This window comes from Salvelinus alpinus, chromosome 22, assembly GCF_045679555.1.
Source record: "Salvelinus alpinus chromosome 22, SLU_Salpinus.1, whole genome shotgun sequence".
Lineage (NCBI taxonomy): Eukaryota > Metazoa > Chordata > Actinopteri > Salmoniformes > Salmonidae > Salvelinus > Salvelinus alpinus.
In genome coordinates, this window is record NC_092107.1 from 8,930,691 (window position 1) to 8,955,973 (window position 25,283).

Sequence of the window (25,283 nt, forward strand, 5' to 3'; positions counted from 1 at the left end):
TAATAGATGTGCCTTGTTAAGTTATTTTGGGGAATTTCTTTCCTTCTTAACCTTTCTAGGACACACGTTCCGCTAGCGGAACCCCTGACAACGTTCCGCTGAAAAGGCAGCGCGGGAAATTCAAAAGTATTTTTTTGAAATATGTAACTTTCACACATTAACAAGTCCAATACAGCAAATGAAAGATAAACATCTTGTTAATCTACCCATCGTGTCCGATTTAAAAAATGTTTTACAGCGAAAACACAACATATGATTATGTAAGATCACCGCCAAGTCCAAAAAACACAGCCATTTTCCCAGCCAAAGATAGGAGTCACAAAAAGCAGAAATAGAGATAAAATTAATCACTAACCTTTGATGATCTTCATCAGATGACACTCATAGGACATCATGTTACACAATACATGTATGTTTTGTTCGATAATGTACATATTTATATCCAGAAATCTTAGTTTACATTGGCGCCATGTTCAGAAATGCCTCCAAAATATCCAGAGAAATTGCAGAGAGCCACATCTAATAACAGAAATACTCATCATGCACTTTGATGAAAGATACATGTTTTACATAGAATTAAAGATACACTTGTTCTTAATGCAACCGCTGTGTCAGATTTCGAAAAAGCACCCCATGTAATAATCTGAGACGGCGCTCAGGTATAAAAAAAACATTTCTCCGCCATGTTGGCGTCAACAGAAATACGAAATTACATCATAAATATTCCCTTACCTTTGATGATCTTCATCAGAATGCACTCCCAGGAATCCTAGTTCCACAATAAGTTGTTTTGTTTGATAATGTCAATTATTTATGTCCAAGTAGCTACTTTTGCTAGCACGTTTAGTACACATGTCCAAACGCTCGCGCAGATCCAGGCGAATTCGGACGAAAACTTCAAAAAGTTATTACAGGTCGAATAAACTGGTCAAAAGTAGAGAATCAATCTTCAGGATGTTGTTATCAAAAATATCCAATAACGTTCCAACCGGAGAATTCCTTTGTGTCTCTAGAAGTAATGGAAAGCAAGACGATATCATTTAGAATGCGCGTGACCAGGAACTGGCAATCTGCCAGACCACTGACTGAAACAGCTCCCATCCGGCTCAACATCACAGTAAAGGCTTCATTCAACGTTCTACAGACTGTTGACATCTAGTGGAAGGCATAGGAAGTGCAAACAGATCCATATCTTACTGGGATTTGAATAGGCAATGAGTTGAATATCGACCAGCCTCAGAATTTCCACTTCCTGTTTGGAAGTTTGCCTGCCATATGAGTTCTGTTATACTCACAGACATAATTCAAACAGTTTTAGAAACTTCAGAGTGTTTATGCATATAGTAATATGCATATATTAGCATCTGGGACAGGGTAGGAGGCAGTTCACTCGGGGCACGCTATTCATCCAAAGTGAAAATGCTGCCCCCTATCCCTAAAAAGTTAATGCATTTGAGCCAATCAGTTGTGTTGTGACAAGGTAGGGTTGGTATACAGAAGATGGTCTTTTACCAAATAGGGTTAAGTCCATATTATGGCAAGAACAGCTCAAATAAACAAAGATAAATGACAGTCCACCACTTTAAGACATGAAGGTCAGTCAATGTGGAACATGTAAAGAACTTCCAAAGTTTCTTCAAGTGCAGTCGCAAAATGATGCAACTGGCTCTCATGAGGACCGCCACAAGAAAGGTAGACCCAGAGTTACCTCTGCTGCAGAGGATAAGTTCATTAGAGTTACCAGCCTCAGATTGCAGCCCAAATAAATGCTTCACAGAGTTCAAGTAACAGACACTGTTACATCAACTGTTCAGAGGAGACTGCGTGAATCAGGCCTTCATAGTCAAATTGCTGCAAAGAAACCACTACTAAAGGACACCAATAAGAAGAAGAGACTTGCTTGGACCAAGAAACATGAGCAATGAACATTAGATCGGTGGAAATCTGTCCTTTGGTCTGATGAGTCCAAATTAGATTTTTGGTTCCAACCGCTGTGTCTTTGTGAGATGCAGAATAGGTGAACTGATGATCTCTGCATGTGTGGTTCTCACTGTGAAGCATGGAGGAAGAGATGTGATGGTGCTTTGCTGGTGACACTGTTGGTGATTTATTTAGAATTCAAGGCACACTTAACCAGCATGGCTACCACAGCATTCTGCAGTGATACGCCATCCCATCTAGTTTGTGCTTAGTGGGACTATCATTTGTTTTTCAACATTAATGACCCAACACACCTCTAGGCTGCGTAAGGGCTATTTGACCAAGAAGGAGAGTGATGGAGTGCTGCATCAGATGACCTGGCCTCCACAATCACCCAACCTCAACCCAATTAAAATGGTTTGGGATGAGTTGGACCGCAGAGTGAAGGAAAAGCAGCCAACATGTGCCCAGCATATATGGGAACTCCTTCAAGACTGTTGGAAAAGCATTCCAGGTGAGCTGGTTGAGAGAATGCCAAGACTGTGCAAAGCTGTCATTTAGGCAAAGGGTGGATACTTTGAAGAATCTAAAATATATTTTAATTTGTTCAAAACTTTTTTGGCTACTACATGACTCCATATGTGTTATTTCATAGTTTTGATGTCTTCACTATTATTCTACAATGTAGAAAATAGTAAAAATAAAGAAAAAACCCTTGAATGAGTAGGTGTGTGCAAACTTTTGACTGGTACTGTATCCCAGACAGGTATGGCATTTCCACCAAACACTGAGCAAAAATATATATACAAGATGCAACAATTTCAAAGATTTGACTGAGTTAGTTCCATATAAGGAAATCTGTCAATTCAAATAAATTGATTAGGCCCTAATCTATGGATTTCACATGACTGGGCAGGGGTGCAACCATGGGTGGGGCTTGGAGGGCATAGGCCCACCCAATTGGCAGCCAGGCCCACCCACTGGGGAGCCAAGCCCAGCCAATTATATTTTTTTGACACTTTCTTTCAAGGACTAATATATGTAGGACTAATATACCCTATGGGCAGTGGAGGCCCGTCATTCAGGGCAGGTGGGGCAGACTTATGAGATCAATATCATGTCAAATGTATTCACAAATGTAAATCACAATCCACAAATGCAATTCACTATCCACAAACAAACACCTTTTGATTTGTATATCGATATATTGCGTTAGAATTCTTTTAGAACTGCAGATCATTTCCAAGGGCCTTAAGTAAAATGACTGCCATAAAGACAAAAAGTTCAGGCATAGAAAGTGATTTGTAGTCGTAGAAAAAAGGAGCTGTGGAAAAGGAGGTGAGTGTAACCGGTGTGAAATGGCTAGCTAGTTAGCGGTGCACGCTAATAGCATTTCAAATCGGAGACGTCACTCGCTCTGAGACCTCGAAGTTGTTGTTTCCCGTGCTCTGCAAGGGCTGAGGCTTTTGTGGAGGGATGGGTAACGATGCTTCGAGGGTGACTGTTGTTGATGTGTGCAGAGGGTCCCTGGTTCAAGCCAGGTTGGGGCGAGGAGAGGGACGGAAGCAATACTGTTACAAAGTCTGATCCCATATCCTACACCTCCCCTTTGCATGACTCTCCTGGGGAAACATTTAGAGGCTTCAGGAATACCTATGTCTCCTTAATGCTCATCGTCTGTGCAACTTGAGACAGCGAATGGATTATAATCACTTACAATGTATGACATATCCTTCACATTTAGTGGTGCTATCACACTGGCCAGCTAATTCAACTATTTGGGCGATGAATGGGTGTACACTGCAATAGCGTTGCAGATATAGAGTAATCTAGGGTTTCGATAATTTACGTTGGACATTCTGTGATTACACATATGGTTAACATATTATGGTTACCATACTATAATTTCTGCAGCCTTGAAAGGCAGGCATCAACATGGCCGAACGAGGTTGCCAGCGATTTATAGAAATCGCTTTCTATGGGTACCAACCTTTTTTCTGCGACTAGAAATCGCTTTCTATGCGTGATAACTTTTTTCTGTGTGAGAAGTTTTCTACGCGTTTGAACTGTCTTTTTCTTGTCATCAAATCCCTGCCAAAAGTCAGGTGACCTAAGTTCTTCCAAATATGGAGTTGCAGGTTTGCCATATCTGTCATGTTTGCGCTATGTGCAAATCTTTATGGCAGTCATTTTACTTAAGGCCCTTGGAAATGATCTGCATATCTGCAGTTATTAAAAAAAGTATAGTCACTATATCGATTTACAAATACAAATCAAAAGGTGTTTGTTTGTGGATAGTGAGTTGCAGTTGTGGATAGCGATTTACATTTGTGGAAAGTGATTTACATTTGTGGATTGGTGATTTATATTTGTGAATACATTTGGCATGATATTGATCCCATACAGACACCACCTATTTTGGGGGGGGGGTTTTGTGCGTGTTTTGCATGTTATTTTGCCATTAATACGTGTCACATACATATCAGTTTGCAAACAATGTAAATTTTTTATAATCAAATGAGTTAATACAAACATGGTCTCTTTTTTTCTTTCTTGAGTAATGCAGGTGTTTCAGACTAGCTCAGTGCTTTCTGTGGTGGTGGGGCAGCCAGCGGAAAATACGGAGCGTAGGGGTTGGTAATGTTCTCCAATTATGCCGTGATTGGCTCAGTGTTCTGTCACTCACGGGGACACTATGTCACTGAAAAAATTTACGGGTAGAGCTCGAAAATTCAAGCCCCTTGGATGCTGCAATAGAGTTGCATTAGAAGTGCCTTTCCAAGAAGGCTCAAGGTCATTGGACAGAGATAAAATGACGTCAAATCACGTTATATCTACTGTAGCTTTAATTGGACTGATCATGTCAACATCGTACTTTCAGAATCTTAGCTAGCAAGCTAGCAGTCATCATCATGAATCAAGTCAACAATCTACTGGCAAATCCTTTTCCATCATTGTCATATGAAGAGAAATTATGAAGAGAAATGATAGATAAAACACTGGTGCTCATCGGACATAAATATTACACAACAAGTTGGAAAATCGCAAATTCAACAATAAATGGTTTGGAAGGAATCAGTGGCTAACTGCAAGCTCTGCAAAGCAATCACTAGCCTGCTATTCAGTGGAGTGGGTGTGTGGTCCAAGTCTGGATTTAAGGGTCAACATTGGCCATTCAACATTGGCCATGCTTTCAATCCAGCATCACTTCTGCCGCGTTCAAGACAACTGGGAACTCTGAAAAAAACAAGCTCAGACTGGGAAAATACATTTTGAACGGTCATCCAACTCAGAATTCCAGGTTGTAACTCAGGCCTCTTTCTAGAGCTCTTCAGTTTCCTGAAGATCACTGACATCATGATTGGACCTTGTTTTTTTGTTGAGTTCCCAGTTGTCTTGAAAGCCCTTCATCAATAAGTGCATCGATGACGTCGTCCCCTCAGTGACCGTACGTACATACCCCAACCAGAAGCCATGGATCACAGGGAACATCCGCACTGAGCTAAAGGGTAGAGTTGCCGCTTCAAGGAGCTGGACTCCAACCTGGACGCTTATAAGAAATCCTGCTATGCCCTCCGACAAACCATCAAACAGGCAAAGCATCAATATAGGCCTAAGACTGAATCCTACTACACCAGCTCCGATGCTCATGTGATGTGGATGGGCATGCAAATTATTACAGACTACAAAGGGAAGCCCCGTGAGCTGCCCAGTGGCACGAGCCTCCAGACGAGCTAAATGACTTCTATGCGTGCTACGAGGCAAGCAACAAAGAAGCATGCATGAGAGCACCAGATGTTCGGCAATGGAGAGCGTAATCACACAGTCGTCCCGATGTGAGTAAGACCTTGAAACAGGTCAACATTCACAAGGCCGCAGGGCCAGACGGATTACCAGGATGTGTACTCCTAGCATGCGCTGACTAACTGGCAAGTGTCTTGTTCAACCTGTCCCTGACTAAGTCTGTAATAACAAAATGTTTCAAGCAGACCACCATAGTCCCTGTGCCAAGGAACACCAAGGTAACCTGCCTAAATGACTACCGATCCGTAGCACTCACGTCCGTAGCCATGAAGTGCTTTGAAAGACTGGTCATGGCTCATATCAATATCCCAGAAACCCTAGACCCACTGCAATTTGCATACCGCCACAATCTCTATTGCACTCTACCCACCTGGACAAAAGGAACACCTACGTGAGAATGCTATTCATTGACTACAGTTCAGCATTCAACACCATAGTGTCCTCAAAGCTCATCACTGAGCTAAGGACCCTGGGACTAAACACCTCCCTCTGCAACTGGATCCTGGACTTCCAGATGGGCCGCCCCAGGTGGTAAGGGTAGGTAATAACATCTGCCATGCTGATCCTCAACACAGGGGCCCCTCGGGGGTGCATGCTTAGTCCCCTCCTGTACTCCCTGTTCACCCATGACTGCGTGGCCAAGCACAACTCCAACATTAAGTTTGCTGGTGACACAACAGTGGTAGGCTTATAGAGAGGAGGTCAGAGACCTGGCAGTGTGGTGCCAGGACAACAACCTCACCCTCAACATGGTCAAGACAAAGGAGATGATCGTGGACTACAGGAAAAGGAGGGCCGAGCACGCCCCCATTCTCATCGACGGGGCTGTAGTGGAGCAGGTTGAGAGCGTCAAGTTCCTTGGTGTCCACATCACCAACAAACTATCATGGTCCAAACACACCAAGACATGAAGAGTGAAGAGGGCACGACAACGCATATTCCCCCTCAGGAGACTGAAAAGATTTGGCATGGGTCCTCAGATCCTCAAAAAGTTCTACAGCTGCACCATCGAGAGAATGGTCACCGCCTGCTATGGCAACTGCTCGGCCTCCGACCGCAAGGCACTACAGAGGGTAGCGCGTATGGGCCAAGTTCCTGCCACCCAGAACCTCTATACTAGGCGGTGTCAAAGGAAGGCCCTAAAAATTGCCACCGCACGGCCAGTGGTATTGGAGTGCCAAGTCTAGGTTCAAAAGGCTTCTTAACAGCTTCTACCCCCAAGTCATAAGACTGCTGAACAGCTAATCAAATGGCTACCCAGAATATTTGCATTGAAACCCCACCCCCTTTTTTACGCTGCTGTTTATTATTAATGCATAGTCACGTTACCCCTACCTACATGTACATATTACCTCAATTACCTTGACTAACCTGTACCCCCGCACGTTGACACGGTACTAGTACCCACTGTATATAGCCTCGTTATTGTTGCTCTTAAATTTCAGTTAGTTACGCTTACTTAGTAAATATTTAATATTTATTTAATTAAAATTGCATTGTTGGGGGCCTCCCGAACGGCGCAGCGGTCTAAGTGTTGTGTGTCGCAGTGTTGTGGCGTAACTACAGCCTGGGGTTTTATCCCAGGCTGTGTCACAACCGGCCGTGACCGAGGGCAGCGCACAATTGGCCCAGCTTCGTCTGGGTTAGGGGAGGGTATGGCCGGGGGAGGGGGGGGGTTGGTGCGCTGGCTTTCGGGTTAAAGGAGCGGGTGTTAAGAAGTGCGGCTTGGCGGGTCATGTTTCGGATATGCATGACTCAACTTCCACCTCTCCCGATCCCATTGGGGAGTTGCAGCGATGAGAAAAGATTGCAATTGGATATCATGAAATTGGGGAGCAAAAGGTGGTTAAATTTTTTTTTGTGTTCTTTTGCCCATCTTAATCTTTTATTTTTATTGGCCAGTCTGAGATATGGCTTTTTCTTTGCAACTCTACTTAGAAGGTCAGCATCCCGGAGTCGCCTCTTCACTGTTGACATTTGATACTGGTGTTTTGAGGGTACTATTTAATGAAGCTGCCAGTTGAAGACTTGAGAGGCGTCTGTTTCTCAAACTAGAGACTCTAATGTACTTGTCCTTGTGCTCAGTTGTGCATCGAGGCCTCCCACTCCTCTTTCTATTCTGGTTAGGGCCAGTTTGTGCTGTTCTGTGAAGGGAGTAGTACACAGCGTTGTATGAGATCTTCAGTTTCTTGGCAATTTCTCGCATGGAATAGCCCTCATTTCTCAGAACAAGAATAGACTGACGAGTTTCAGAAGAAAGGTCTTTGTTTCTGGCCATTTTGAGCCTGTAATCAAACCCACAACTGCTGATGCTCCAGATACTCAACTAGTCTAAAGAAGGACAGTTTTATTGCTTCTTTAATCAGAACAACAGTTTTCAGCTGTAAGGTCTACTCTACACCTGTTGTATTCGCCGCATGTGACAAATATAATGTGATTTGAAATCCATAGAATGCCAGACTTTGATGACAAAATTTCCCCACGATGGCCCGCTGCACCACCTTCCTGTTCAAGTGAGCACAGCACAACAAGGTAAGTTGGAAAATGTATTGTATGCTGCTGCATAAATTATGTAATATGCCAGGGAGATACATATACTGTAGCTAAGAAAGGAATACTAAGTGTATGTTGTATAGTAAGCTGTTAGTAGCCCATGTGCCTCACCCTAATAATTTGGTCCCTTTCCCCCTCATAATTTAGGCTAATGTTCTGACTTGGTGGTGCACATGTAGCCTATAGGCTGTTTAGAGAAATGTAATCATTGAATATTGAAGAGCTTTCATTGTCTGCTTATATGCCCCTTTTACTTATCCTACGGTTCTGACTTGGTGTACAGGGAATACTGTCAGAACGCCCATGTTCTGAATTATGTACATTTCAAAAGTGCTGAACAAAGTTAAATTGACTACGTCCGTCCTAGCTCTCTCATTAATGTCTTAATCGAAATTACGTATTGCCTCTTATCCGCTCGTCTTCCCCTTATGCCATAGTTTGTACATCTCAAATGTCAGTAGAAACCACATTTGTTTAAGCAAGTCAGCCATATGATCCATGTATTTTTTTCTTTTAAAGGCAGTAAAATGAGGCTGAATTAACTTTTTCACTGCCAGACAAGGATTTCTGCACAAGAGATGACATTTTTGCTGTCTGTGTTAAGATGGAATTCTTACTTGTCTGGTAGTAGTCATACACTTTCACCACAGCTGGTTTCAGATTCCTCACAGGCACATCCTCCTCTATGGCCAGGCTGTACGTCTTCGTTTCCTTCTGCTTGAGCTGGAAGAAAAGGAATAATACATTTGACATTGCAGTTCAATGTTATAGATTCACATAGTGCTACTGTATAAAACATCCACTACAGTCTTACTTTGATGTTACTGTTCAGTGTGTAGATGCAGATGAGACAACATCCAACTAAGTTCTGTAACCGATAAAGACAGCCCCGTTTAGATGCAACAGGCATGTTCCTACCCCATCTAGGTAGATGATGACATGTCCTTCCTCCAGGTCAACACGTTTGACAGTGGGGTCATTTTTCAACTGGAAGAACAGAACACAGGATAAGATAGTGTCATAGTACAACTGATACGTTCAAAGGACAACTACTGGCATTGACAAAACGATAATACTTACAATTAGAACAGATGCCATTATCATTTTATACATTAACTAATCCTCAAGGGGATTATACTTAGGGCCAGGAGTGTTCCCCAAACTGGTAAAACTCCTGGCCCTGATTAACTGAGGTTCTCTTATTGACTCACAGGCCCGAGGGAGGATTTGTCCAGGACAAAGCCGGAGAGAAGCTTGACATTGATGATCACCATGTTGGTCTCCTCTCGCCGACCATTGTACCTGTCAGTCACACAGTCAGATGAAGGATGGATATTATCTTAAAGGTGCAAATATGCAGAAATCGCTCCACCATTTCCTGATTGCTAAAATTCTACTAGTTAGCTTAAGTTAAGTTTGTGACAAAACAAGCAAGAAAATCATTGTACCATCTAAACCGCTTTGAAATATATTTTCAGTAACCAAACATTTTTTATTTTATGCTGTTCAAAACCGAAAGTAAAAGACGCAAAAACGATACTTAAGAATGGGAAGCATAAAAATAGCGTACATAGAACAGATCTAACACTTCTTAGACTTGCTGTCAATAAGGACGACAGATCTATAACTCATATGTCTACATGAATTTGGTCAGGTCGCCCAAAAAGTTATAGTGCAGCTTTAAAGATGCATTTTAAATGCATCTACAAACTGGTGGTTGTCATTTTTTTCAGCTGCTATTTCAAAGGTAAAAGGAATACCACTGTACCTGACATCCACAGACACTATCAGAGATTTCTTGGTGCCGTCACATTTCCCAAGCGTCTGTGTTGAGATGTTGAAAGCAGAGAAGTCAGGAGGAGGGGGAATATTGTAGTGCATGGCGATCTGAAAAGACAGACGATACTATTGAGATGCATGAAATCAACATAGACATTTCAATGTACAGTAGCACACATGCATTTCCATTAATGCTGAAATTCTAAGGATGAAACGTTAGTTTTTGTGCAACAGTGTGCTCTACTGAACACAAACCAGATACTCAGTACATGCAGTACTGAGAGGCAGCAAAGGGAAAATGACTGGAGCCTGACCTGCACAAACACGCAGCTCTTGCCCTTTGCCTTGATGTTGTAGTCTCCAGGGACCTCCCTCAGCTGCTCCTCCTGATAGAGCAGCCTGTTGTTCTGATTCACAGTGAACTCCATCTTCAGGCCTCCGGCCGAGCTCACACTGACTGTACTGGCGCCCTCTGGACTGAAGGTGGCAGCACCGTACTTGGCCAGGGCCTGCAGTGCTACCACTGTGTCCTGGTGACAGGGGGAGGGAAGTACTGTTGCAAAATCAAATCCGGGTCGACTATAGCTTGGGTATGAATGGAGAGAATCAATATAATAAAGCAATACATATGAAGATTGTAAAATGAAGCACAACAATTCAAGGAAATCCATGTGTTGTGTTATGAAATGATTGTAAAGCTTTAATACAATGTCCAATTTACTACATTTCATATACAAATAAGGATTTGGTGTGATCCATGTTTGGCCATGTACTAACAGTAGGAGCGATTGGCAGATGAGTTTCTAGAGTGAATGAATATCTACCAGACCAACAAAGTACCTGTGTGGAGGCAAAGCCTCCGTAGGGGTTCTGCTGCTGGGCCAGCCAGCGGACGATGCCAGTGGAGTAGTCCAGCCCAAAGCCTGGCATGGTGGGACCGGAGAGCAGCGCCAGCAGCACATAGGATGTCATCTCCACCTCCAGAGAGTCCGTCTTCGTCCCAGAAGCCTCTGCTCTCTCCCAGTGACGATTGCCACCTGTGGTAATTTTCATTGTCAGTGGTCGGCAGTGACCGTTTTACGGCAGACAGAAAGGTAGAAAGAGACATTTTCACCAAGAGACAAGACATACCTGAGGTAGCAGCTATCTTGTCCAGGTGGGTGATGAGCTTGGCCCTCATGTCCTGGTTTTGGGCCAGGGTGAAGGTGTAGGACAGCAGGGCCATGGTGTAGGTGTTCTCCAGCTGGTCAGACACTGCTGCCTTCAGACACGTCAGACTCTTCTCCACCATGGGGTCCTGACACACCCACATACAACAGGATTGTGTTTATTAGGCACCAAACAGAGGAACACTGATTGATCCAGATATTCCCTCCCAGTTTCAATAAGAAACATGCACATTGTTGCAAAATGTTCATGGCTTTTCCATTGCGCTCCCTAATGAACACAACCCAGACCTTTTATCAGGTTTTTAATACAGGTATGAGTCCCGAATAATGTTAGCAATATAAATAAATTAACTAGTGTATATACTGTGTACAGTGACAGAGCTTGAGAGAATCTGCAGAGAAGAATTGGACAAAATCCCTAATATATATACACTGCTCAAAAAAATAAAGGGAACACTTAAACAACACAATGTAACTCCAAGTCAATCACACTTCTGTGAAATCAAACTGTCCACTTAGGAAGCAACACTGATTGACAATAAATTGCACATGCTGTTGTGCAAATGGAATAGACAAAAGGTGGAAATTATAGGCAATTAGCAAGACACCCCCAATAAAGGAGTGGTTCTGCAGGTGGTGACCACAGACCACTTCTCAGTTCCTATGCTTCCTGGCTGATGTTTTGGTCACTTTTGAATGCTGGCGGTGCTTTCACTCTAGTGGTAGCATGAGACGGAGTCTACAACCCACACAAGTGACTCAGGTAGTGCAGCTCATCCAGGATGGCACATCAATGCGTGCTGTGGCAAGAAGGTTTGCTGTGTCTGTCAGCGTAGTGTCCAGAGCATGGAGGCGCTACCAGGAGACAGGCCAGTACATCAGGAGACGTGGAGGAGGCCGTAGGAGGGCAACAACCCAGCAGCAGGACCGCTACCTCCGCCTTTGTGCAAGGAGGAGCACTGCCAGAGGCCTGCAAAATGACCTCCAGCAGGCCACAAATGTGCATGTGTCAGCATATGGTCTCACAAGGGGTCTGAGGATCTCATCTCGGTACCTAATGGCAATCTATTTTCAGGCCTCTCCAGAGGCAAAACAGGGGTCCTGAGCGCTCTGGAACAGGTTATCATCAAGGACCTCTCTGTACTTTGCTCCATTCATCTTTGCCTTGATCCTGACTAGTCTCCCAGTCCCTGCTACTGAAAAACACCCCCACAGCATGATGCCGCCACCACCATGCTTCACCATAGGGATGTTGCCAGGTTTCCTCCAGATGTGACACTTGGCATTCAGTCAAAAGAGTTCAACTTGGTTTCATCAGACCAGAGAATCTTGTTTCTCATGGTCTGAGAGTCTTTAGGTGCCTTTTGGCAAACCCCAAGTGGGCTGTTATCTGCCTTTTACTGAGGAGTGGCTTCCGTCTGGCACTCTACCATAAAGGCCTAATTGGTGGAGAGCTGCAGAGATGGTTGTCCTTCTGGAAGGTTCTCCCATCTCCACAGAGGAACTCCAGAACTCTGTCAGACTGACCGTCAGGTTCTTGGTCACCTCTCTGACCAAGGCCTTTCTCCCCCGATTGCTCAGTTTGGCCAGGCAGCCAGCTCTAGGAAGAGTTTTTCCATTTAAGAATGATGGCGGCCACTGTGTTCTTGGGGACCTTCAATGCTGCAGAAATGTTTTGGTACCCTTCCCCAGATCTGTGCCTCGACACAATCTCTCTCGGAGCTCAACGGACAATTCCTTCAACCTCATGGCTTGGTTTTTGCTCTGGCATTCACTGTCAACTGTGGGACCTTATATAGACAGGTGTGTGCCTTTCCAAATCATGTCCAATCAATTGAATTTACCACAAGTGGACTCCAATCAACTTGTATAAACACCTCAAGGATGATCAATATATATATATTTTTTTTAAATACTTGGATATGGAAAGAGGTGATAACTCACAGAAGTGTTGCCATCCAGCTCCAGCAGTGCAGCGGTGATGTAGGCAGTGAGCGACACTTGATCCCCGACCCCTCCCTATGACAACAAAGGATGCCAGTAAACGTCATACAGTACTCCAAGGTGTTACAGAGTTTCAAAGTCACTGATGTCAGGTAAAATCATTGCAGTGTTTAAAACATTCAAATGATAATGGTGCAAAGATAAAGAACAGGTGGGAAATAATTTTAAGAGTACTGTTTTGGAGATGCAAAAGCTGTCGGGACAAGTCAGTCAGACTGAGGTCCCTTTAGGGAGGTGGTGTGTTCTCAGGACTGGCTAAAACATGCTTGGGATTCTTGTTGTACTCAGTATGTGCTCCTTTAGGGCACACGTGGGGTTTTAAGGTCCTCCTGAACAGTACATTATCCTACATGTCAGTGCAATATGAAGTATGTAAAGTACAGTCGTGGCCAAAAGTTGAGAATGACACAAATATTAATTTTCACAAAGTCTGCTGCCTCAGTTTGTATGATGGCAATTTGCATATACTCCAGAATGTTATGAAGAGTGATCAGATGAATTGCAAAGTTCCTCTTTGCCATGCAAATGAACTGAATCCCCCAAAACATTTCCACTGCATTTCAGCCCTGCCACAAAAGGACTAGCTGACATCATGTCAGTGATTCTCTCGTTAACACAGGTGTGAGTGTTGACGAGGACAAGGCCGGAGATCACTCTGTCATGCTGATTGAGTTCGAATAACAGACTGGAAGCTTCAAAAGGAGGGTGGTGCTTGGAATCATTGTTCTTCCTCTGTAAACCATGGTTACCTGCAAGGAAACACATTCCGTCATCATTGCTTTGCACAAAAAGGGCTTCACAGGCAAGGATATTGCTGCCAGTAAGATTGCACCTAAATCAACCATTTATCAGATCATCAAGAACTTCAAGGAGAGCGGTTCAATTGTTGTGAAGAAGGCTTCAGGGTGCCCAAGAAAGTCCAGCAAGCTCCATGACCGTCTCCTAAAGTTGATTCAGCTGCGGGATCGGGGCATCACCAGTACAGAGCTTGCTCAGGAATGGCAGCAGGCAGGTGTGAGTGCATCTGCACACACAGTGAGGCAAAGACTTTTGGAGAATGGCCTGGTGTCAAGAAGGGCAGCAAAGAAGCCACTTCTCTCCAGGAAAAACATCAGGGACAGACTGATATTCTGCAAAAGGTACAGGGACTGGACTGCTGAGAACTGGGTTAAAGTCATTTTCTCTGATGAATCCCCTTTCCGGTTGTTTGGGGCATCCGGAAAAAAGCTTGCCCGGAGACGACAAGGTGAGCGCTACCATCAGTCCTGTGTCAGGCCAACAGTAAAGCATCCTGAGACCATTCATGTGTGGAGTTGCTTCTCAGCCAAGGGAGTGGGCTCACTCACAATTTTGCCTAAGAACACAGCCATGAATAAAGAATGGTACCAACACATCCTCCGAGAGCATCTTCTCCCAACCATCCAGGAACAGTTTGGTGACGAACAATGCCTTTTCCAGCATGATGGAGCACCTTGCCATAAGGAAAAAGTGATAACTAAGTGGCTCGGGGAACAAAATATTGATATTTTGGATCCATGGCCAGGAAACTCCCCAGACCATAATCCCATTGAGAACTTGTGGTCAATTCTTAAGAGGCGGGTGGACAAACAAAAACCCACAAATTCTGACACACTCCAAGCATTGATTATGCAAGAATGGGCTGCCATCAGTCAGGATGTGGCCCAGAAGTTAATTGACAGCATGCCAGGGCGGATTGCAGAGGTCTTGAAAAAGAAGGGTCAACACTGCAAATATTGACTCTTTGCATCAACTTCATGTAATTGTCAATAAAAGCCTTTGACACTTATGAAATGCTTGTAGTTATACTTCAGTATTCCAAATTAACATCTGACAGAAATGATCTAAAGACACTGAAGCAGCAGACTTAGTGAAAATAATTATTTGTGTCATTCTCAAAACTTTTGGCCACGACTGTACTCATATTTGATGTTAGACTATGTATTATTATCAAGTCTTTTGTTTGCTAGTTATCTAGGATTTTATGCAGACTCCACCATTGCACTCTAAATAGAATGGGACACTTGCACCAGAACCTCCTGCTGAATCTCTGCCCTTAACGTTACCTTGTCACATTTGGTGGCAGCAGTATAATACTCCTCTTATTACCCACTGAGCTCTGACTCCCACTGAGCTCTGACTCCCCTTTACCTTCATGCCGTTATGGAAGAGTTTCCCCACTGACGCGATGCAGCCATCCGTCTGCTGGTGACTGGCCAACCAGGCCTTGGCCTGGGCAATGTGGGCGGGGTCCACAAAGATGTAGGGCTTGGCCCCTCCAAAGGACTTCAGCACAAAGGAGGTGAGCCTGAGAGAACACAGGTCAGATGTCACTGGAGTTACACGGACTAGATGTCGTGAGCCTAGCCTAAACTATGGATCATAGACTCTAGATAACAGTAGCTAGTAGCCATACTGTATGTGCTGAAGCCAACTCTATATTTGCCATAGCACATGCTAGTATGGTTTGAGACCATCACATTCCTACCTTGATTACATACTGCAACCCCCTTTAAACTAATGTAATTTTCATAACAAACAAATGTAAATTGAGGAATCATCTAAGAGAAGGTATTATGACTGTGTGGACAACTGAACTGACCACGTGTTTCCAGACTCATCGCTCTTCCCAAAGGCACTGTAGGAGCCATCGTCATGCTTGTAGTTGAGCTCCCTCTGGTAGCCTGCAACACAAATGGCCAAATGAACAAAGACACTCCTTCTAGGGACTTGTACTGTATGTGGAAGGTGACGTTAACTGGTTCAGAGCCAAATACGTATATACAACAGGTTGTTGCTAGTCAGAGAAGAGATGCACACAGGATCAGACAAACTGTCAAACAGTGTTGATCTTTGCAGAGTCCTGTTCAATCACAGCTCATTATTCAAAAAGAACAAGGCCTACTGCAAATTCTCTTGTCATATCCCATTCTATGCATTAAGTTAAGCAATAGTCTTCAGAATAGATAGCGGTCAATTTCACCAGGGTTGTGTCCAGTAGGGAGATTTTAACATTTTTATTGAGTAAAACGGGGAGTGCAGGCTGTAACTGAACATGTCTGATAATAATTGCTTGATTTTCGTTGCAACATGTTGTGCCTTACTGAACTGGACCCAGCTCACTCACCACTGTCTAGGAAGCCCGTGGCCCTGGTCTGGATCTCCATGGTGAGCTGCCTGGTGCTCTGCAGGTAGTTGAGGATGTAGATGTTGGGAGCAAACAGCACCATGTTCTGCTCTCCACAGCCATAGGGCATCTGCAACAGGCTGTCCAGGTTCTTCATGGCCCGACCCATCAGGTCGCCTGGTGAAAGAGACCAACCATTATGACAATCAATCAAACATAGGTCTCTAGTCAATGGCAGTGTATATTCGACCGGCAGATCCCGGTTTCTTACCCTAACCCTAAAATTAACCATGCTTATCCCGATCATAGATCTGCAGGTTGAATATCAACTTCTCTCGTCATGAATAGAGGGATGAAAAATCATCTGCACCAAAATGGAAAACATATCCTGAAAATGTTATAAAACTTTAAAAATCTATATATATTAGGTGTGAAAAAAACTCAGCAAAACAGATGAGGAATTCTCACCCAGTACTGAGAGGGAGGCCTTGGCAGAGCCCTCCACAAACACCTCAGGCAGCTTCAGAGAGATGTCCTTCTCCACTGGGCCCTCTGGTGACACGAGACAGATAAACGAGACAGACTGAGTGACTTGAGAACCAATTAAAAAGTATCTGTCATCTAAACCACAACAAATGCACGTCAACTTAATCGTCGGGGTAGTTATGAGAAAGTATGACTGATAGAGGTCAGGAGATTACCTGCAGGGCAGAGCAGAGCGTTGTGGCTGACCGTCTCCTGGGTTCCCTCGGCCTGACAGAGGGAAAGTGACATTGAGAAAAGACAGACCACTGGCTTTCTTCAGCACTAAAATAAAACGGTCTAATGACGACAACTCTAGTTAATTTCATTATAGAATTTATATGTATAACCACTTAAAAGGTTAATTAAACGTAGACTTGCTATACAGGACAGACACTCACCTCCACCAGCAGTGATTGCACAACGGTGTCAATGCGTCCTTTCTCTGGCACCGTGGCCACTTCGTTGCCGCAGAGCTCCTCAGTTTTCAATGCCTCAGCGCTGACTTTCACACTCACCTCCCCTATAGTTCAGGCCAGGTAAACATTAACATTCCAGTCTAGACCAGTCACTGATGAACCTGCCCCTCCATCAGCTTGCTCCCTTTTACCCACTCCACCTCCAGCCTCTCAGTCACTCATGTACCCTGGCTCAACTGTTCCCGCCTTCCCTCCTCATTCCTTCCTTTCTTTCTTCGTTCCTTCCTTTCTTCCATTCCCTCGTTCCCTGCCTCCATTTCTCCGATAGCCATGATACTCCTGAGGGAGAGCTTTCTGAGCATGTCATCAGATATCCCTCTTGACTTGTTAGTACAAGCCATTGTCAACAATTCTTTACAGGGCTAGGATATATACAAGGAATTTATTTGAGCCATGTCAATAAGATAAATAATTGAATATTCTTACATTTCAGTCTGACAAGAGCTGTGCAAAGTGAACAACCCTGTCCTTAGGCACCACAGTGGTGCCACAGACGAAACAATTCACATCCTACCTCCTCCACTTTGGTCCTAACCTTTCAACATTTGCATGAATTGAGAGTCTGGATTTCTTAAACCTTAGAGAAGGGTTAGGGGGTAAGGGCCAAGGTGTAGGGAGTAACTGTGGAGTCTATTGCAAGAGCCTTGTGATAGATTGACAGAGAGTACTGTATGGCTCACCTAAAGCAGTTGGGGTGAGGATCCACTTGAAGGTCCTGCTCTCTTCAGCACACAGACACAGTGTGTACTGGCAGCCTTCACATGGCCTGGCTGTGAACTGGTTCGACTCAGCTAGAGTCACCTTCACCTAGGAGAAATACATGGGGTCAATCGCAAGTCTTTACTAGATTCCATGCGTTTCTTCTCTCGTCCTTAAAATGTCAGAGCGTCTATAGGTCTACAGGGACTATCCAAATGAAGTGGGACTGGAGAGGTAAAGAAAGAGACAGTGGGAGGGCTTACCATGATACACTTGGAGAGGTAGTTGAACACTGTGGCCTTGAGTGTGAACACCTCCCCCCGGATGACAGAGTAGGGCAGCGTCAGGCTCACAAAGAAGGGTTGGAAGGCAGTGAGGCCAGTGTTGGGAGCCAGGCCAAAACCCACTGGGGAAGTACAGAACGCCCCTGCAGCCCACTTAGTGATGGTGTCAGGGACAGTCTTCTCAACATTCACTGTTCCTGTATGTCTGGTAGTGGTGAAAAGGGCGCAATAAAAACACAAAATGTATATTAACATTAGAACACATGACATGGTCAATTCAATAAATAAACCTACCCCTTGGACAATTGTGTCCTCCTCCCAGAGTGCTAAGAACCTTGGCGTGATCCTGGACAACACCCTGTCGTTCTCAACTAACATCAAGGCGGTGACCCGTTCCTGTAGGTTCATGCTCTACAACATTCGCAGAGTACGATCCTGCCTCACACAGGAAGCGGCGCAGGTCCTAATCCAGGCACTTGTCATCTCCCGTCTGGATTACTGCAACTCGCTATTGGCTGGGCTCCCTGCCTGTGCCATTAAACCTCTACAACTCATCCAGAACGCCGCAGCCCGTCTGGTGTTCAACCTTCCCAAGTTCTCTCACGTCACCCCGCTCCTCCGCTCTCTCCACTGGCTTCCAGTTGAAGCTCGCATCCGCTACAAGACCATGGTGCTTGCCTACGGAGCTGTGAGGGGAACGGCACCTCCGTACCTTCAGGCTCTGATCAGGCCCTACACCCAAACAAGGGCACTGCGTTCATCCACCTCTGGCCTGCTCGCCTCCCTACCTCTGAGGAAGTACAGTTACCGCTCAGCCCAGTCAAAACTGTTCGCTGCTCTGGCACCCCAATGGTGGAACAAACTCCCTCACGACGCCAGGTCAGCGGAGTCAATCACCACCTTCCGGAGACACCTGAAACCCCACCTCTTTAAGGAATACCTAGGATAGGATAAAGTAATCCTTCTAACCCCCCCCCCCTTAAAAGAGTTAGATGCACTATTGTAAAGTGGTTGTTCCACTGGATATCATAAGGTGAATGCACCAATTTGTAAGTCGCTCTGGATAAGAGCGTCTGCTAAATGACTTAAATGTAAATGTAATGTAAATGGACAAAAACATTCATGTAGTTTCAGTATAACCCCATTACAAGGCAGTGTCAGCCCAGCACCCCATGGAAAGGGATGTAATGTTGGACTACAAATATGGCGTCTGTCACAAAGCTTACCCCACAGGAACCAGGTCCCAGATCCAGGTCTCAGGGAAGTACGTGCGGATGGTCTCCTTAGGCCCGTCAGAGGCTCTAGCGGCTGAAGTCTCTGGCATCATGTTGGCCATTGACACTGGAGCATCAATTTCTTCTACTGATTTAACTCGGATAGCTGAAAATAGAAACAAATCCTTTATTATTAGGTTAAGACTAGAAAGGTTCACACATTAGAATATATCATACTCTCTTCTACCATACCGTCATATTCCATTGAAAAGGGTATAATACAGTGGTAAGGTTTTTTCACGTCAGAGTTGGTCAGGATCTTGATTCCAACTTCCTAAAATGAAAAGTACATACAATTGTAAAACAGTGTCCGTAAGTAAAGGCCATATCATACCTGTATTTCAGTTTTGCTAAATTATGTGGGTATTGGTTTAAAAACCCAAACATTTTTATAGATACGGTGTATACGTCTTCACAGACTGCATTCCATTTTAATTAATCCAGTGTCTACTTTCTTACTTAAATATTAAGTATTTATTTATACATTTTCCATATTCCAAACAGACAAAAACAATAACATTAAACTTATTTGATCCTCTTACTTTAAAGATGTTGTAAACATCGTTTTTGTCATTGTTGGGGACAAACCAGACTGAGCGTTTTTTCCTGTCAGGTACGGGTGGTGCTTCTAACTCCTCGGACAGTTTAGGGACAGGTAGAGGGGGCACTTCCATCTCCTCTTTAACGATTGGAGGAAATGGTCGGCATGGGTAGGGGTCAAAGTCTTCTACTCTGTATGAATATCCAGACAACTTCTGAACAGGCAGCTGACTGAAGACCTGCGGAGAGAGAAGTAATATACCTCTAGTAATACTGACTTTATAATCCGCAGCATCTTGACACAGTCAGAATGTGGTCGGTGCATGATCAGAGTGTGGTCGGTGCATGATCAGAGTGTGGTCGGTGCATGGTCAGATTGTGGTCGGTGCATGGTCAGATTGTGGTCGGTGCATGGTCAGATTGTGGTCAGAGGTTACAGGGTCAGTACATAGTTAGGACAAGGTCAGTGCATAGGATAACACCTGGTTTAAATACATATGACAAATACTTGATCTGTACTCGATTTTGCTTGAGTGGTACAAGACAACCAACGAAATAGTCCCACAAGTTGAAACTTCTAAACTTTAAGTATCAGACAGTGGTTAATACATGGTTAGAGGAAGCTGAAAATGAGCCAAATCCTATCTTGAAAAACATGGGTGCACAAAAACAATGCCAAAGGTGGTGTGATCATGGTTAGGCTTCAGCTTAGTGTGGTGAGCCAATGGCCCTGGTCAAAAGTAGTGCACTACATAGGGTATAGGGAGCCATTTGGGATGCAGGACCATGGAGAACGTACAGAGTCTAGGCTGAGCTCCTGTTCCGGCTGCAGCAGCAGCACACTCTGGTCGATGGCCCTGAGAGAACACAGAGACCCTGGGTGGGCCTGGAGGCTCAGAGAGGTCTTCTCCCCTGGCAACTCCTGGAGGGACGAGAACTTCAGGGACACCTGGAGAGGAGAAAAGCAGGAGACATCACAGAAAATGTTTAAACATATCTACAGTGCCTTCAGAAAGTATTCATACCAATTGACTTAATCCACATTTTTTTTGTGTTACAGCCCGAATTCAAAATGGATTAAATATGTATTTTTTCCTCACCCATCCACACACACACACACACACAACCCCATAATGACAAAGTGAAAACACGTTTTTAGAAAAAGATCGCAAATGTATTTAAAATGAAATACAGAAATCTAATTTACATAAGTATTTCTCCCCCGAGTTAATAGTTTGTATAAGCACCTTTGGTGGCGATTAAAGCTGTGAGTCTTTTTGAGTTTTGCGAACCTAGGGCTGTGGCAGTCAAAAAAAATTGTCAGCCGGTGATTGTCAAGCAAATAACTGGTCGGTCTCACGGTAATTGACCGTTAATTAACAATCGTTTAGCATCTCCTGGCTTACACACATAGCATACATCCATTTTTAAAAAGTCTAATAAATCCATGTAATATAGCCTACACCTTCACAATAAATCCATTATTTATTTTAGACAGACTATATTTTCTTCATATCATGTTTCTTTAGACCTATTTCAGAAGAACAGAACAGCATACTCTGAGTTGTCCTTATGTTAGGTCCTGATGTGGCTATGAGTTACACTAGTTAATTAGCAGACATGATTTGCTTATAATTCCATGGCATTATTTGATATTATTTTATAGTATGAACAATACAATTGAACAAAGCTGAATAAAATATAAATATTTTCTTCAAAAGATTTGAGGGAGTGCGCATATGTGGCTATTCTGTGGTGAGAGGTTAACAAAGAAATAGGTACTCCTATATGCTTAATTTAGAGTTATTAATTTAACTTCAGTTGTTCGACAAACGTTGGGCTATATGTTTTGAGTTTTAATACATTGTAAGGCTGCATGATGACTCTAATGATGATTTGAAAAGTCGTTTGAAAGGCATAAGCTCTGCTTTGTTGATAGCGCAGGCTGTACACACTCCAATAGTCTCTCATTCACAATTTGACAAGCACTTGATAATGCCTCACATTTCACGGCGGCATCCCCTTTGTGGCCGTAATGCACCCTAAAAAGAATCCATGCCTTTTGCGGCCCGGAGTGCTGCATTGTGCCCTTCGACTGCGCCTCTCACTGACATGGCTCTACGTCACGTGATCGGGTCTTTCTCACTGGCTACAAGTGAAGACAGACACATCGGGGCCGCAACTGCGCTCGTCCTTATCCAATTCCGTGGTGCTTATTGAAGACAATGGAAGAACTGTCCACATTTACCTTTTGTCAGCCAACAAGATGAGTAGGTCTAACGAACAGCAAAAGCACTAGCTTATGTCAATCTTCTATCCCCTATAGTACAAAAGTCGACCTATTCTATTCCGTGCAATACATAAATATTCAAAACAGCCTGGGAAAGTTGTGGGGTGCAATAAATCCCAAATTAATACAACCACTAGCATAAAAAAAAAGAATTTTGACGCATTGTGGCTAACGCAACAAATCAGAACGTTCAGCTTAAAATGTTGATAAACTATTAAGCTATTTCTTCAAATTATAAGCGCAGCAAAGTGCACATGAAAGTAGGCTATAAGCGCAAATGTTCCACTAGCGGGAAAACACCATTATCAAAATTGACCGCAAATGAGATTATGCATGTAATGCTTTTATTATAAAGGTGCATTTTATTGTGAACATTTTCTTCCCCAAACTCACGCGCTGCTTATGTATGCCAGTTAACTTCTTAAAATGGGGTTTAGAGCCTAACTGGCCACTTTAGTTGTGGTACAACCCTTATCAAAACATATAGGCCTATGGACTAGGCTACATGAGGTGTGCGACTATGATTTTTTTTAAATGCAGTTTCTTATGCTGGGCATCATTCACAAGTGATAATATATAATTCACAAGTGATAGGCTAATATTGTCACCCATCAGACTATTCTTGATTTAATCTTGACTTTACATACTAAATAATGTGTGTGAGAAATTTGTTTGGATTTAGAAAGGTGCATGATAATGGTCCAGTCTTGAAACAGGGGCAGCAGGAAAAAAATATGTAATCTATGCACTTAAATAACGAATGGAGGACACTTTCCCCATGGTTCATTTTCAGTCCAGCTGGGTAGGCTATACTCCTGTTCTAAAGATAAACAATGTGCTTAATATTAGGAAAGTTGAGAAATAAATATAGTAGGCCTAGTCTATTGAAAGCTGATGGAATCCTCCTCTTTTTAGTAGAGGCAACCACTGTTGTTTTCTCGTGCAATTGCATAGCCTATAGAAATGTTTTGCAACATGAGCTCTCATTAAGTGTTTGATTAGATTTTCAACACATTTGCATTGATGACAGAGTGATTAGAGGGACAATAGAGTGCCGAGTACCAGGCAGTTAGCAAGTTTGGTAGGCTACTAATGACCATCAGCAGCATCAGAACTTGGAGGCCTAATTAACATGACTAAACGGTCACGTGGAATTTGACTGCCTTCATGATCGATGGAGCGGCGGTAATACGGTCACCGCAACAGCCCAATTGTACAATATTTGCCCATAAAAATTGTTTACATTCTTCAAGCTCTGTCAAGTTGATTGTTGATCATTGCTAGACAGCCATTTTCAAGTCTTGCTAAAGATTTTTGTTCTTGGAATTTATATGTTTAAATTAATGATTAGAATATTCCACCCTGAAAACATATAGTTGTATGAAATTGATTAGAATCCTAAAATTATTATTAATGATGTGTAGTTTTAGTCAGAATTAGGGTAAAACAATATATCTGTACAATATATCTTTATAGTATCTTAAACACAGACTGTCTGAGCAAAATTCGGTGCCGACCTGGCTAGGCTGGGAGATTTGGGAGAGGGCAGGGAGTACTTCTCACGGTCTCCCTAATCTTGGGGGAGGACAGGGAATGCTTCTCACGGTCTCCCTAATCTTTATCGGCTGGGTAGTGATACAGTATGTGCATAGGATACCTACTGTTTGTGTGTGAAGGTATATGCGTAAGGAGCCAGTATAAAATGGATGGTTTTGTACAACGGACTAGGACGTCCTCGTGAATAAACATTTGACTATTGTTTGACTATTTGACTATGAAAACAGCCTCTGTCTGTTTTCATTTCAACCAGTATCTTATAAATTCTGGGTTGCAGACTGAGTAGTTAATTGAAGTTCAGTTTATGAACATTGAGAACATAATTCTCTTAACAATTTTCAAGCCAATTTAAGTCGAAACAGTAACATTCATAGCTGAATTTGAAAAGGCTTTAGATAAAGTACGACTGGAATTTATAAATGATTTCCCCATGATGTCAAGCAAAGAGGCACTGAGTTTGAAGATAGGCCTTGAAATACATCAACAGGTACACCTCCAATTGACTCAAATTATGTCAATTAGCCTATCAGAAGCTTTTAAAGCCACATAATTTTCTGGAATTTCCCAAGCTGTTTAAAGGCACAGTCAACTAAGTGTATGTAAACTTCTGACCCACTGTAATTGTGATGGAGTGAATTATAAGTGCAATTGTCTGTCTGTAAACAATTGTTGGAAAATGTACTTGTGTCATGCACAAAGTAGATGTCCTAACCGACTTGCCAAAACTATAGTTTGTTAACAAGAAATTTGTGAGTTTTAATGACTCCAACCTAACCGACTTGCCAAAACTATAGTTTGTTAACGAGAAATGTGTGAGTTTTAATGAGGTAAGCAACTCCAGTGTAGAAATAGCCTTGTGTTTGAAGTTATTGTTCTGCTGAAAGGTGAATTTGTCTCCCAGTGTCTGTTGTAAAGCAGACTGAACAAGTTTTTTCTCTAGTATTTTGCCTGTGCTTATAGCTGTATTCTGTTTCTTAGCCCTTGCTGATGACAAGCATTGTATTGGTTTTGCCCCAAACATAACGCTTCATATTCTTTGCCTATTTTTTTGCAGTATTACTTATGTGCCTTTTTGTAAACAGGATGAAGGTTTTGGAATACTTTTATTCTGTTCAGGCATCCTTCTTTTCACTCTGTCATTTAGGTTAGTATTGTAGAGTCTCTGAGCAGTTCTTTCCTCTCCGGCAACTGAGTTAGGAAAGACGCCTGTATCTTTGTAGTAAAGCCTAAATAATAACTTCACCATGCTCATAGGGATGGTCAG

General features: G+C 43.2%; 1 protein-coding gene across 1 annotated transcript in view; it reads right to left on the reverse strand.

Moving 5' to 3' along the window:
- The window catches only part of LOC139548935 (alpha-2-macroglobulin-like), a 36,704-nt gene that overhangs the window by 1,803 nt on the left and 9,618 nt on the right, over positions 1-25,283 (reverse strand). Inside the window, exons 15-34 of the mRNA XM_071358908.1 lie at positions 20,972-21,121; positions 20,175-20,411; positions 19,825-19,906; positions 19,585-19,738; positions 18,338-18,563; positions 18,056-18,182; positions 17,298-17,419; positions 17,076-17,127; positions 16,843-16,926; positions 16,375-16,551; positions 15,850-15,931; positions 15,399-15,555; positions 13,170-13,244; positions 11,188-11,353; positions 10,897-11,093; positions 10,371-10,586; positions 10,046-10,164; positions 9,489-9,579; positions 9,196-9,264; positions 8,895-9,000 (exon numbers count right to left, since the gene is read on the reverse strand). Of these exons, the coding sequence (XP_071215009.1) occupies positions 8,895-9,000; positions 9,196-9,264; positions 9,489-9,579; positions 10,046-10,164; positions 10,371-10,586; positions 10,897-11,093; positions 11,188-11,353; positions 13,170-13,244; positions 15,399-15,555; positions 15,850-15,931; positions 16,375-16,551; positions 16,843-16,926; positions 17,076-17,127; positions 17,298-17,419; positions 18,056-18,182; positions 18,338-18,563; positions 19,585-19,738; positions 19,825-19,906; positions 20,175-20,411; positions 20,972-21,121 (2,689 nt within the window). The remainder of the gene's footprint in view (positions 1-8,894; positions 9,001-9,195; positions 9,265-9,488; positions 9,580-10,045; positions 10,165-10,370; positions 10,587-10,896; positions 11,094-11,187; positions 11,354-13,169; positions 13,245-15,398; positions 15,556-15,849; positions 15,932-16,374; positions 16,552-16,842; positions 16,927-17,075; positions 17,128-17,297; positions 17,420-18,055; positions 18,183-18,337; positions 18,564-19,584; positions 19,739-19,824; positions 19,907-20,174; positions 20,412-20,971; positions 21,122-25,283) is intronic.